General features: G+C 44.2%; 1 protein-coding gene across 1 annotated transcript in view; it reads left to right on the forward strand.

Annotated features, from left to right (window-relative positions):
• ASCC2 (activating signal cointegrator 1 complex subunit 2) overlaps positions 1-14601 on the forward strand; it is a 42960-nt gene that overhangs the window by 3615 nt on the left and 24744 nt on the right. Inside the window, exons 3-6 of the mRNA XM_080922474.1 lie at positions 4166-4324; positions 4687-4857; positions 7213-7342; positions 13703-13770. Coding sequence (XP_080778600.1) covers positions 4166-4324; positions 4687-4857; positions 7213-7342; positions 13703-13770 — 528 coding nt within the window. The remainder of the gene's footprint in view (positions 1-4165; positions 4325-4686; positions 4858-7212; positions 7343-13702; positions 13771-14601) is intronic.

Consider the following 14601-nt stretch of genomic DNA (forward strand, 5'->3'; position numbering starts at 1 on the left):
GTTTATGCACCCACTTGTAGATTTCCCAAGAATATGAGCTTACTTGCACAAGGTGGGAAGAAGTAGTTTCTAGTGGCTTGAGTGAAGTTGTGGGAAATGGGAGCTAGGTGTTTTATTTCCTGGATTTTGGTTGGCATTTATTATTTCCTATTCGGTTTCTAAATATAGAACTTAACATACATAGTCCCCCCATATGTGTCAACCTATTCTGAACAAGTCATCCAAATTAATTTTCTTCTTCCTTTCTCCCTTTAAGTTAGTTCTTTGAGAATTTTGTGCAGATAGCCCCCTTCCCACCCACCCAACCTTGTGTCCCTTTTTCAAGCCCAACAAGTCCAGTTGCTGCTGTCCATACGCTCTTGGATGTGTGTCCTTACTTGAAAGGTGGCCAGCCGACCAGCAACTGTTCCCTTAGAGAAAACTGACTTTCCCTTCTGTCGGCTCTCCATTACCATTAGTTACCTAGTTAGAGGTGGGGCTTCATGCCCATCTCCCCAGGCTCTTATTTAAGCTGCATCATAGCGCTACCTGTGGATGTTGTGATTGTCACTATTTTACAGACTTCAGGGTCACAAAATCAGAGAATGAGGAGAGCTGGGTGATATGTCAGCCCATCCAGTCCCAGAGCATCCCCTGCTCAGCCTTTCTTCTGTAAAGCTGCTTGCTTCCGATCCATAATTTTTCATATTGAGGATGTTTGTAGGAAAGCTAAAACTGTACTGTTTCATTCAGTAGCCATCTAATAGGTAGCATGCCCTATGTGTGAATAACAGTTGCAGTGTGTCTCGTGCTTGAAGTGTGGACTATCTAAATGAAATATTCCTTTAGCTGTGTGGTGAGCGCCTGCTGTGTCCTTCAGGTGGATAATGCAGTTCCTCTGTCACAGAATGTTCTGCTGGACAGTGCTGTGGAGACATGAGTGGTTGTGCCTGGTTTTAAACCTCAGTCCTTCCCCATATGCTGAATGAGCTCCTGGGTTGTTAGTTGTGGGACTGGGCGGGCAGAGGTCTGGTCCCTTGCCTTCACGACTGGCTTCTCAGTAACAAGCACAGTAAGCTCTCTGGAAACGTTCTTTAAGTCAGAAACCACAGTGAGACCTAGTGCCTGATGCTAGAGCTTCAAAGAGAAGACATCTAGCCCTGTGCTTGTGGGGTCCACAGCCTGCCACCAGTAGCTTCTAGCAGTATGATAAAAGTAGGAGAAGGGGAAGGCTGGCTTCTGACGCACATGCAGAACTGGTAAGGACCAGGGTTTGAAGTGCATAGGAGGAAGATCTTGGACTTATAGGAGGGATGTTTAGCCAAGGATGGCTTCCTGGAGGAGAGAAGTCCTGCACTGGGTGGGGAAAGGTGCATTAGCTTTATCTGGGCAGAGCAGAACAAGGTCCTGGTTAGAAAACTCAGGGAGGCTTGAGGGAATCTGACTGTGGGGTGGCACTATGGCAGAACACAGGCTTTGTGCCTACTTGGTAAGTTGTTTAACCACTAACAAAACCTCAGGATCCAAAAAAGATAGTAATGGGCCAGGCGTGGTGGGGATCTAATGGAATGTCTGTGGATTACTACTGTGCCTGAGCAGAGTTCAGTAGACTGTAGTTATGCTGACGACATTGACTGGGAGCTGGGGTGGGAAGATGGATCAGCTGAAAGACACTTGCCTAGTTAGAGACAGGTCTTGTTAGTCATACTGAAGAACATTAACTTATACAATGCAGGGAGCTCCTGAAACATTGTCTTGAGATATGTGTAGGATTTTGTGTTTTGAGTCTCAGTTTGGGACAAAAAGATCTCTGCCCAAGGAGCAGTGCCTCTGCAGAGTGCTAAGTGAGCTTGTTTCTAGGGGGCTGTGAGGTCAGAAGGAAAAGCAGTGAGATAGGGTCGTGCAGGTGTGTGCTGCAGCTCATATTTGGTCTGCATTGTAAGCTTTGCTTTAATCCTGCCTCAGCTCCCTCTTACTTAACCTCAGGGCCTTTAGGAAAAATCTGAAATTCTGGGCCCTACTGAGTCTTTATTGTCTCCTGCTAGACAGGATGTAAGAAAAGCAATAGGGAGTTTGACATGCCTGTTCCAGGGCTGGTGAAAGGCGGTCCTCATGGGTGGTGGGTGTGTTGTCATTCTGCCACCCTCTAAACCCTTGTCTCTGTGCCCAGCTCTATCTGTAAACAGTATATGACTGTTTTCATGCCTCTATAGGAATGATTTCTTCAGATGGTGCACACCTTTTAATTCTAGCACTCAAGAGGCAGAGCCAGGTGGGTGTCTGGGTTCTAGGCCAGCCTGTCTCTACAGAATGAGTTCCAGGACAGCCAAGGCTACAAAGAGAAACCCTGTCTTGGGTGTGGAGGGGTGATTTCTTCCATTAATTGTAGCACTGCCTTTGATCCCGGGGCAGGCAGAAAGAACGCTATTAAATCTGATGCCAGCCTAGTCTACATAGCAAGTTCCAGGTCAGCCAGGGCTATATAGTAAGAATGTGTGAGAAGGGAGGGAGGGAGGGAAGGAAGGAAGAAAAAGAAGGAGGACAAGCAAGCTAACTTTCTATCACTTAAAAATCCTTTTTCTCCTGCTAGGCTCAGTGTAGGCACTGCCTAGCCTGAGAGGTATCCCTTTTCCACAGGCTGTTCTCTCCTGCACTCCTGTGACCCTTTAGGCCTGAGTTGTCACTTCATCCATTTAGGGCTCCCTTGGTGGCTTAGATGTTCATCTTCCCCAGTGGAACATGAACCTTGTGATCTGGAGAGAACTTGAGCCTCTAAGCTGAGACCTGCATCACTAGATGCTTTTATTCCTATGCCCCCAATCCTGGCACACTAGGGGCCCTGTAAAGAGAGTCATCAGGTCAGAGGAAGGAAGGAAGCTTGGAAGGCAAGGAGATGAGGTCAGTGCCTGGAATGCTGCCACTGTATAAAGGGATTTAAATAGGAAGGGTTCACAGAGCCATACGCTAAAGGACTGCAGTGAATCCCATGGAGCCTGCATACTCCTGCAAAGGCCCACAGGGTTCTTAGGAAGACTGATCCTCGGTCTTGATTGTTCTAGAGTCGGCTCTGGAAGTGGAAGGCTGTGGTTGATAACAGCTGAGGCCGTGCCTGGCCCTCCTCTTATTACAACTTCTCCCTGAGAAAGCCACTCTCATGTAGACTGGGGTGAAAACTGAGCCTATCTTCTCTTCTTATGGTGAACAAAGTGGGGTTTGTTCATGGCGTGGTCAGGGCTGGGAAAGAGAACTTGTGACTCTAAGCTGAGATCTGCAGCTATCTGATTAGAATCTTTTTTAAAAATTGGTTGAGCTTTTTTTCTTATAAAAAAAGAAAATGATATATAGAATATGCTGCTCTTTGTATCAGAATGTTAAAGCAGACTTTAAAAAGTACTTGATATGCATATGACTATATTCTAATGTAAATACCTAGGAAGGTCCCTAGGACACGCATGCTCCGTGGCGTCCTGAGAGGTCCTGGAGACTAAGAGTGTGCTTCCCCTCCCCATGTTCTCTCCTTTTTTTCCTTCCAGTCTCCGCTTCCACACGCTCCTCCGTACTGGGGATTAAAGCCGGGCCTCACATACACTGAGTACACACTGCCACTGAGCCCACATAGTGCTTGAAGAGATGCTTGCTTATGTGTTACTTGGATAATTAAATGTTTAAATATGAGAAAATAAGGTCAAACATGGTGGCCCATGCCTTTGGGAGGCAGAGGCAGGCAGATCTTTGAGTTTGGTACCAGCTGGTCTACAGAGTGCGAGCCTTTGTCTCAAGAGAAAATACAGAAAAATATAATGAAGCTGTATTCCCTGGCCCCAAGATAAGCAGTATAATAAGTTTTGGGAATTGTTCCCTTTTTTAGAAATCTGTACCAGTATATGACTGTATTGACTTTTTTACAAACCTTGGTTATATTAGTATTTTGTTTCCTTCTTTCTCTCCCTTTAACCTGTCCCCTCAGCACTAAACATGTTCTAAAAACATGTTTTTTTTAACAACCATCTTGTATTCCCTGGGTACAACCATGGCTCCTTTGTTAGATACACTGGGTTCTTTATACTTAGAAGCTCCTGGAGGGTCTCTGGTTGGAACAGCCAAGTACTGTCATTGCTGTGGGTTGGCAAATGGGTCTTTGCTGACTAACCTCTGCCACCTTAACACGTGGTTTTTGGATCTGTAGCACCCTGAGCAGAAGACAGACCGGAATTTTGTGTCGTACAAACCGCCCCCTAAAGACAACATTCCTGCCCTAGTGGAGGAGTACCTGGAACGCGCCAGCTTCATAGCCAATGACCTCGACTGGCTCCTGGCCTTGCCTCACGATAAATTCTGGTGCCAGGTAACATTCTATCAAAAATCACACAAAGCCAAAGCACATGCCATATTCTTGGTTGGTTGCTGTTGTTTTTCTCTTCCCTGGGAATTGCTTTTTTGTCTACTTTCCTTGGATCCTTAACAGCAAATTGTGGTTTGGATTGCTGTCTCACATTGCAGCTTTCCTGATGTTTACCCACTGTCCTTCCGGGTGTCATTTTAAGAAACTTATATTTACCCCTGGGCTCATTCATACCTGTTTGGTCCCTTGGGGTTGGAGTGTTTGCAGTAAGTCAGGGCGGACGGGCCATAAGCACCTGTGTAGTTTACCCACAAACCTTTGAGCCTCAGGAATCAGTCCTTGCTCTCCTCTCTCACCTGGCTTAGGTAATTTTTGATGAGACCCTGCAGAAGTGCCTGGACTCCTACCTGCACTATGTACCCCGAAAGTTTGATGAGTGGGTGGCCCCGACCCCTGAGGTTGCTGACATGCAGAAGCACCTGCACCGAAGTGTTTTCCTCACCTTCCTTCGAATGTCCACTCACAAGGAATCCAAAGTAAGCCTGCCATCCTGTGACAAGTGTCCAGTTGACACCCAACACCTCTGTGCCAGACTCTACCCCTGGGAAAGAAGGCACTGGAGGTTCAGGTTTCCTCTTTGTCTCCCCTCTTTATTCCTGCCTTTTGGGGAAAATCTGTGTCACTTAACTTCCCTTGTCCTCTAGTCCACCAGCCTGTCCACAGTGCTCCCAGTGTTTTCATCAGCAGGAACTCCAGGGTCCTTGTCGCAGTTGACTTGTGACTGTGACTTTACTCATGTGACAAAGAGTAAGGACACTGATTCTGACTTTTGGAAGAACTCAAATATGTGTACTTTAAAAAATATTTATTTTATTAATTAATTTATATATGCACATATGTCTTCATATATGTATGTGCATATGTATCATGCATATGCCAAAGGAACCAGAAGAGAGCGTCAGATCTCCAGGAGCTGTAGTCGTAGGTAGTCATGAGCAAACCAAGGGGTTGCAGGGAACTCAGTCTTTACTAAATCTTCTCTCTAGCTCCTCATACACATGTAAAAAAATCATTTTGAACTAGGAGTTTGGCTGTGATAGACCCTGACATGAAGGAAGATTCATCTCCAATACTAAAAAAAGCAATTACTGCTGTTTTCAAATAACTCAATGTTATAGAAATATTAGAAAGATAATGAGTGCTACTCACAAAAATCCCCTGGCCTTAGTTACTATAATTGTAAAAAAAAATTTCTTTATGTGTGAGTGTGTGTATAGGTGCGTTGTCAGAGGACAACTTGCAGGAGTTGGTTCTCTACCATGTAAGTCCTGAAGATGGAATTCTCCAGGTCATCAGACTTGGCTGCAAGTTCCCTTGCCTACTGAGCCACCTTGTCAGCACTCAGCATCACTTCTTTTAATGTACATGTTCCTTCATGGTCTTGTTGTCCTTTGAGTGTGTGTGCACATGTGCCACAACACATGTAGGAAGGTCAAGTGTCAACTTGTGGGAGTGGCCTTTATTTCTACCCTGTAGGTCCTGGGGATTGAACTCAGGTCATCAGACTTATCAGCAAGTACCTTTACATACTGAGCCAGCTCATCAGCCTTCAAAGTCACTACTGTTAATGTTATAATGTTAATTTCATGTTTCTTCATGGAATCTAACACTTTTTTAAAAGATTTGTTTTGTGAGGCATAGTGACACATGCCTTTAATCCCAGTAACTTAGGAAGTAAAGACGGAAGGATTTCTGTGAGTTCAAGTCCAGCCTGGTCTATTTAGTGAGACCCAGTCTCAAAAAAATGTTATTTTTATTATTTATAATTGTATGTGTATCTCTGTGTTGGTATGTACAGGTGCCTATTTTTAAGATTTGTTAATTTTTACTTATGTATGCATATGACTGCATGTGTATATGCTCGTGTGTGCCAGTATCCACGGAGGCCAAAAGAGGATATTTGATCCCTTGGAGCTGGAGTTACATGCAGTTGTGAGCTGCCCAATGTGGATGCTGGGAACCAAATCCCTGTCCTCTGTAAGAGCAGCAAAAGTGAACTACTGAGCCATTTCTCTGGCCCCTCCTTCAGGGAAGTTTTGTGTGGCAGGGAACAGAGAATTTAAAGATTGGATCTTGGTTTTTGGTTTTTTTTTTTTTTTTTTCTCTGTTTTGTAGGGGTGGAAAAGCTTGTTTTGTTTCTTTATTTGGAGACAGGATCTCCCAGTGTAGGCTAGACTGACCTCCAACTCATCATTGTCCTGTCTTAGCATCTAAATACTGATACGCATATTTTTAATATGTATGTACTCTTGTGTGTGTGTGTATGTGTGTGTGTGTGTGAGAGAGAGACAGAGAGACAGAGAGAGAGAGACAGAGATAGAGACAGACAGAGACAGAGACAGAGAGACAGAGAGCCCTTGGATGTCAGAAGAGAAGATATCAGATCTTTTAGAACTGGACTCACAGGTGGTTGTGAACTACCATGTGGATATTGAAAAGCAAACATGGTGCCTCTGCAGAGCAGAAAGTGCTTTCTGCTGAGCCATCCTTCCAGCCCCTCTGAGTACTGATTTTTACAGGCATTTACCAGCAAACCCAATGGATTTTTAAACTACATTTTCATTATAGTTAAATTCCAAATATATACATATACTTGATAGTTTCATGTATATAGAACAATGACTCTTTCCTAGTGTGTTTCTATTTACTTGAAAATGCAGACTCACTATAATTTTAGGTCTTTTCAAAAAGCTCAGACATATATACAATTTGAGCATGCTACCACAGATTAGCCTCTACCCAGCTGATGAACATCAAGTGTTTTCTTATGAGTTTGCTGTTGGAGCATCTGCACACTCAGCCTTCATCCTTTCTCCGAACTTTCCCTTTAGGACCACTTCATTTCTCCATCTGCATTTGGAGAAATCCTCTACAACAACTTCCTCTTTGACATCCCAAAGATCCTGGACCTCTGTGTGCTCTTTGGAAAAGGCAACTCACCACTGCTCCAGAAAATGATAGGTAAGTGGGATGGGGGACCAGGGGATGTTCAGGAGTGGCCCCACATGCCAAACCAGAGGCCATGCATGCTGGTCTTAGATAGCACAAGAGTGTTGACAGGTAGTGGTGGGAGATGTCATACATACACACACAGAGATGTAATACATGCATGCATATATAATACACACAAAGATGTGCCAACTCTGAAATAAATGACTGGGGAATCAAAACAATACCAAAGCAATGTGGCAGGCAATGTCTCAAGAATCTGAGTCTTGCTGGATGATGCATACCTATAATCCCAGCACTCAGGAGGTTGAGGTAAGAGGGTTGTGAGTTTGAGGCCAGCTTGGGCTTACATAGTGAGTCTATGCCATGCTGGGCTATAGGGACCAAACCAACAAAATATCTGGATGTCTTAGTGTTAGGACAGGTGTCAGTCAGTGGCAGGAATGAGAAATTGCTTTGGCAGTGAAAGTCAGATTGCAGGCCTTCATTGGAATGTGGCCTGGGTTCTTGTCATGGCATGCACATCTTACTTGTTATCTCCACTGGATGCACACAGGGGTTGCTGGGGTCAGCGCTGTCATTGTCCCCATTTACGGATAAAAAGGCAAGGAGAATTTTAAGGGACTTGACTGAAAGCCTTTACTATTCAGGTAGCCAATTTGGAACTTAGCTATGAAGAATTGGCCCTGGAACTCTTGCTCTCTCTGCTCTCTGCTTCAAGGATAATGGAGCTGCCTCCAATATAGCACATATTCAGCATTGCTGAGAGTGGGTGGGACCATAGTGTGGAGGCTCTGTGCAAAGAGGAGACACTAGGTTGGATTTCCTAAGGCAAAAATGGGCTGGAAGGTTCAGAAATGAAAGTGGTGGGGGTTGTGCAAAGGGTACGCCTCATCTGATTCCTTCTTGAATTGTAGTTCATAATATTGAGTCTGGAGCTGGCAATGCTCATTTGAGCACTCCTGCTGGCTTCCCCATCCTCAGACTGTAGGGCATAGCACTTGGGAAGCCTGAAGTAAGAGAGGCTCATGAGTTTTAAGTCTAGCCGACTCTACATAGTGGATCCTGGCTTTAAAGACAAAACCCAAACAGACGACTACCCTTAGAATAGTCTTCTCTCTCCCTTCTTTTTTCTCCTAACTGATGTTGTATTTATGCATGCTCTCGCACGCGCGTGCACGCGCGCACACACACACACACACACACACATATAGTTGTATATATAAAGTTTATATATCTTTATAAGTATATAAAAACAAATACAAATAGTTATGTGTTTATAAAGCCACTTATAACCATCTAAATTTTATATGTAACTGTTGAAATCTATAACTGGTTTTTGAGAGGTTTGTTTTGTTTTTGTTTTTGAGACAGGGTTTCTCTGTGTGTCTCTGTCTATCCTGGAACTCACTCTATAGACCATGCTGGCCTCAAACTCAGATCAGCTAGGCAAGTACTCTTAACAGAGCTACATCCACAACCTATAGATGAAAAATAAAGAAGCAGGAAAACCATTAGTAGATATTTATGAGTCTTATTTATTTATTATTCACTTTAGGACATTTCTCTGTATATATTTTAAATATATTAATCATAATATACATAAAATTTTTGCCTGTCAATTTCATTGAAACATTCTCAGTTTCTTTTTTTTTTTTTTTGTTAAAAAACAAAGATAAAAAAAATTTTAAACATTTTTGCATAAATGTATACAAATACAACTGTGTCAGTGCTTGGCTTTTTTTTTTTTTTTTTTTTTTTTTTTTACATTCTCAGTTTCTTGTTTGAGTCTAATTGTTGCCTGTGTATGGGTAATCTTGTTTATTTTCCCAGAGAGACAATATAAATTCACTATAGACTTAAAGGATGAGGTGAGTAAGCAACAGAAAGCATAGTAAGTTAGGGAAACAGTCACCAGGCCAGTTTGGTTAGAGTGGAAAGTTACAAGGGAGCAGTGTCAGGAGCCAGAGAGAGAGACACTGGAAAGGCTCCATTCAGCTTTCCGAGGAGTGGCATTGCCCAGTGGCAAAGACGATAGGTCCTCTACTTAACTCCCTATCTCACACCCAGCTCTCTGTTTGGGTATATCAGCTTCACCAAGTCAGTGAGCCTTTTGAAGCCTCAATTTTAGAGAATGGAAAGGCTGATGGTCTGCCTGCTTGGGGGGGATTAAATAGGAAAAAGTGAGCAACTCACTTAACACTGGGTCTGGCAAGACAAAAGCCCTTGGCAAGTGTGAGCCCTTATTGTGATGAGGCTGTGGAGCCTCTAGGAGTTTGGAGCAAGGTGGGGAGCCATCTGGTGACAAAGTTAATCTGTTAAGGCAGCTATTGGAAATAGGCACATAGTGGGAGTAAGGCAAGTACCTGGGTGGAACTGGAACAGAAAAAGATGCAATGCAGCAGATTGTAGAAAAAATGAAAAATTTTGAAGAAAACGGAGAGACGAGGGTGCGGGGAATAGGGCAGAAGAAAACTGGCCTTCATGGCTTGGTGGTGTACATTGTGAGTTAGAAGCAAGGACGCCTTTGATTGCTGTGTTGGTACGAGATTGCTGTGAGGAGTTGCTGGGAGATGAAGTATCAAGGACAGACCACGAGAGCTTTTCCTGCTGCCTAGGCTTTCATCATTAGGCCACTGGTGCCTTCAAGAATCAGATGAAAGATGTCATAGATTTGAGAGTTATTTCTTTTTAATTTAAAAAATTTTAAGTTACGTTTCAAACTTTTATCTTGCACAGGAGTAGGTTCTGTCCTTCCACTTAGTGGATCCTGGACATGAAACTAAGGTCATAAACATGATGAAAGGTGCATCTTCTTTCCTGCTGAGCCATCTTACTGTCTTATATTTCTATTGCTGTGACAAACCCAATGACCAAAAGTAACTGCGGGAGGCAAGAATGTCCAACTTACAGTTCTATACCAGAGTACATTGATACTGAAGAAGCGAAGGCAGAAACTGGGTGCTGCTTACTGGCTTCTCTCCATGGCTTGATCAGCCTGCTTTCTTTACCATACCAGGCAGGGACCACCTGCCTGGAGGTTGTACCACCTACAATTGCCTGGTACCTCTTACATCAACCAAGAATGTCCTGTGGACTTGCCTACATACAGGCCATTCTGGTGGGCATTTTCTCAGTTGAGAGTCCTTCTCAAATTACTCTAGCTTGCAGCCAGCACAGTACACACTGACTTTTTTCCCCCTTACTAATGATGTGAAGCCCAGGCAACTCTTCTGCCTCTGCTTCACAAGGACTAAAATTATAGATGTGGGCCATCATACCTGGCTTTTCTTACGTTTTTGGGGGGATTTGTTTTGTTTTGGGACTGATCTTACTATATAGCCAAGATCAGTCTAGAAGTTGTTATATAGTCCTAGCTGGCCTTACACTTGAACATAGGCTCCTCCTGCCTCTGCCTCCCAAATGCTGGGGTGTTAGATGTACATCACTGTGCCTAGCTCCACGTACTTTTAAACTGTTCTTGGATCACCAGGTTGGGGATTCTAAACTGACTTATTAAGGAGAATCTCAATTTTGGCTCCTTGAAGGTGGTTGGTCCAAAAAAGCTACAGAGCAGGCAGTGACCTGGAGCCTGTATGTGGCAGCAGATGTAAAGTGGCCCACAGAGGTGCTTCTCTCTTTCCCTCCTTCTCAGAGCAGCTCTTTTCAGTCCTTGAATAGGAGACACGGGTACCTCCTCTCCCAGTGCCACAAACACTGTAAGAATGATGAGGAAGAAAAAATGAAGAGAGTAAGCTGCCCTGTGGGGACAAGCAGGGTCCTTTTCCCTGCGTGATAAACTGGCAAGGTTGGCATTGGGTGTCAGCCAGCAGCTTCCCAAGCAGGGCTCCTCAGTCATTCTCTCTAAAAGTTTTTTTGCACATGAGAAGAAAATGAGGCCCTGGATCCTTCATAGGTTAGTGATGTGTGTGACCATGTCTCCTGCTCACCCTGCCTCGTCAGGGAGGAAGGAGCCTGAGGATGCCCTGCTTCTTCTTTAAGAGAAATTGGCCTACCTCAAGATAACAAGCAGTTTTCAACATTCACTTATTTATTTATATGTGTGGCTGCTTTGCCTGCATGCACGTGTGCATATGTTTATGCAATGCCTGTAAAAGCCAGAAGAGGCCATCAGATCCCCTAGCACTATAGTTACAAGTGGTTGTTAGACACTATATGGGTTCTGAAACGCTAACCCACGTCCTCTGGAAGAGCAACCAGTGCTCTTAATCAGTGAACCATCTCTCCCACCTCAAGATGTGTTTTTTAACTTTTTATTCCCTGTGAATTTCACATCATTCACCAGTCTTGCTTTGTGTGTGTGTTTTGCCACATATATATATGTGCACCGCGTGTGCTCCTGATGCCCATGGAGGCATCAGGTCCCTGAAACTGGAGTTAAAGATGAGTGTGAGCAACCCTCTAGATCCTGAGAACTGAATCTGAGTCCTCTGCAAGAGCAGCAAGTGATCTTAACTGCTGAGCCATCTGTGTGTGTGTGTGTGTGTGTGTGTGTGTGTGTGTCTGTGTGTGTGTGTGTGTGTGTGTCTGTGTGTGTGTGTGTGTGTGTGTGTTGGGTTTTTGTTGTTTTGTTTTTTTGATCAAAAGCAAGAAAGTCTTCATTCTCATTGGAATCAGATAAAGAAGAAAAGAGGCTCTGAAGACCCCAAGGGTCTTTGGATTGTGAAATTTGAGTTACCTTGCCAGAAGTGGTGGCATACACCTTCGAGTGCTTAGAAGGCAGAGGCAGGTAGATCTCTGTGAGTTCGAGGCCATCCTAGTCTACAAAGCAAGTTTTAAGACAGCCAGGGCTGTTACACAGAAAAAACAAAGGAAAAAAAAAAGAAATTTGAGTTATTTTGATGCTTGAAAAAAATACATTTTTTTTCTGGCAGGGAATGTCTACCTCATTCTGGGTGGTTAGGATGGCAAGAAGGATGTGCCATAGTCCTGGGAGTGCCGACTTCAGAAGCACTGCCTAGAGGAGGTGACACATAAAAGATAGGATCAATTCTGGGATTTGGCAGAAGAGACAGGGCTGTTGTCTGAGGTTAAGGATGTCTCTGATTAGGTCCAAGGGAGGCTCTGCTGCAGGGAGTGGAAGCCGAGTGGTCTTGGATGCCAGCAGGGGTTAGATTTCTTAGGGCTTTTTGTATCAAAATCAGTTTAGACTAGCCTGTAGGATCAGAACATTCCTTGCCTCGGTGGAGATGGCACGGGCATACCTTCATAGATTACAGGGAGGTAGGAGCATTGAGGAGGAGGCTGGGCTAGAAAACTCAGGTTTTAGGAATCAGGAGTAAATGGCATCTAGGCCTGCAGATGAGAAGCCTAGCTACTTGCTAACTCATCAGCCTTACCTGGCATTTTATCCCTTCATGTTTACCTTCCCTGGAACTGGACTAGGGCTGCAGGGTTGTCATTGTGTGCTCTGTCCCTCGAGCTCTGCAGGAGAGAAAGACAAAGGCAGAGATAAAGACTCCTTTCTCCCCAGATGGTTTGTCTTACTCATGACTAAACCTCTTTGAATTCACCCTGTGCCCTTCTCAAACAGGACTGAAATGTAAACACTGTTGGTCGGGTACTTACATAAAACCCAGACCTCTTTAGAGACAGAGGGGCTCAAAGCTGGCCACCAGCCTGAGAGGCACACATGGTGAGATGAGACAGCGCAGGCCGTAAGCTCTTGGCATTTCTCATCACCATGTCCTTCAGCTATGATTCTTCCCTTGTCTTCCTCCCTCACCACTGGGACAGAGAAACATCGGGTTCTGTCCTAGCTGCCATATGCTGTAAGGGTAGAGCAGAGTAAACATCAGAGATGGGCTTTATCTGAACCCAACGACAATCAATGTGTGTCAAGTCCATCTGTGTATCATTCCTGCCTCCGGTTTGCAGGAGGGTAGATTGAGATGGTAGCAGTTCAAAAGCAGAGATTTCCAGAGACATGTACCCCTGGCATCTCCTCGGATTTTTTGAGGTGTGGCTTGGCAAAAATAATGAGTTATTGTAGATTTATTGAATAAAGCAATCATAGACACTAAATTGGCTGCATAATACAAGTCCCAATTCTACAGCTAGTGCTGTCATAGGATAGGCATGGTGCCCAAGTTTGGTCACTCCCTGAGGACATCAGGAGTAGCTGGTTTGACAGGGCTGCTTATTGTTTTAAGTAATTCTCAGCCCTAGGAAGTTTCTCAGTGAGGACAAAGCTCAGTGCTAGCTGGGCCTGAGACCAAGACTCATCCTGGATCCTCCCACATGCAGGCTTAGGAAGGGAGAAAGGTCATAAAACATACTGATAACCAACATCCTTTCCGTCCTTGACTCCTTGACCTCTCCCCACTTCTTCCCTTTCTCTTCTCTTTTTAGGAAATATATTTACCCAGCAGCCAAGTTACTATAATGACCTGGATGAGACCATTCCCACCATACTTCAGGTACCGTCTCTTACCGCTGCCCTGGGGAGAGCAAGCTAGGTAGGGGAGAGTCTTGGGATTTTTCTTGAGGAACCTGGGAGAAATGTTTGCTTTTCATTCCTTATTCAGACTCATCTTGAAGTGTAGCACAGCGTAGGGCATTTACCTAACATGTGAAAAGCCCTGGATTCTATCCTTAGCAGGGGAGGGAAAGGGTGAGGGGGGAGAACTTATCTCCCAGACTGTCTTTGTCCTACCCTTGGCTACATCCCTTTCAGTTTACCCTTTGTCATTCTTGAACAAGACTGACCTCTAAAGATTCTCTGGCCCTCGTACAAAAGGATTTGGTTTGTATTTTGTCTCCTTTTCCAACAGCCAATAGTTATTCCTTTCAGAGACCTGGGTTTCTCAGATTGGAGCTGTGAGGGTTTATAAAACCATTTTGTGAAAGATTAATGTATATTGTAGAAAATAAGAGAAATGTTCAAAAGCTGAAAGGAGCTGGGGGTGGAGGCTCATGCCTGTAGTCCCAGCTCTTGGGGGCCTAAGGCAGGAAATTGTCTTCAGTTCCTAGGCCAGCCAAGTTTGTTTTTCGTGTTTGTTTTGTGTGTGTGTGTGAGGGGGGTCGCTTTGGTGTTTGTTTTGTTTTTTATTTTTTGAAATAGAGTTTTTCAGTGTAGCTCTTGCTGTCCTGGAATTCACTCTGTGACCAGGCTGGCTTCAAACTCTGGTATTAAAGGTATACGCCACCATGCCCAGTTTCAAAATTAAGATTTTAATTACAAAAATCAAGATTATATGCCCTGGCAAAACGGCTTAGTATGTCAAAATGCCTGCCAGCAAGCCCGAGTA

This window comes from Micromys minutus, assembly GCF_963924665.1.
Source record: "Micromys minutus genome assembly, chromosome: 1".
Taxonomy (NCBI): domain Eukaryota; kingdom Metazoa; phylum Chordata; class Mammalia; order Rodentia; family Muridae; genus Micromys; species Micromys minutus.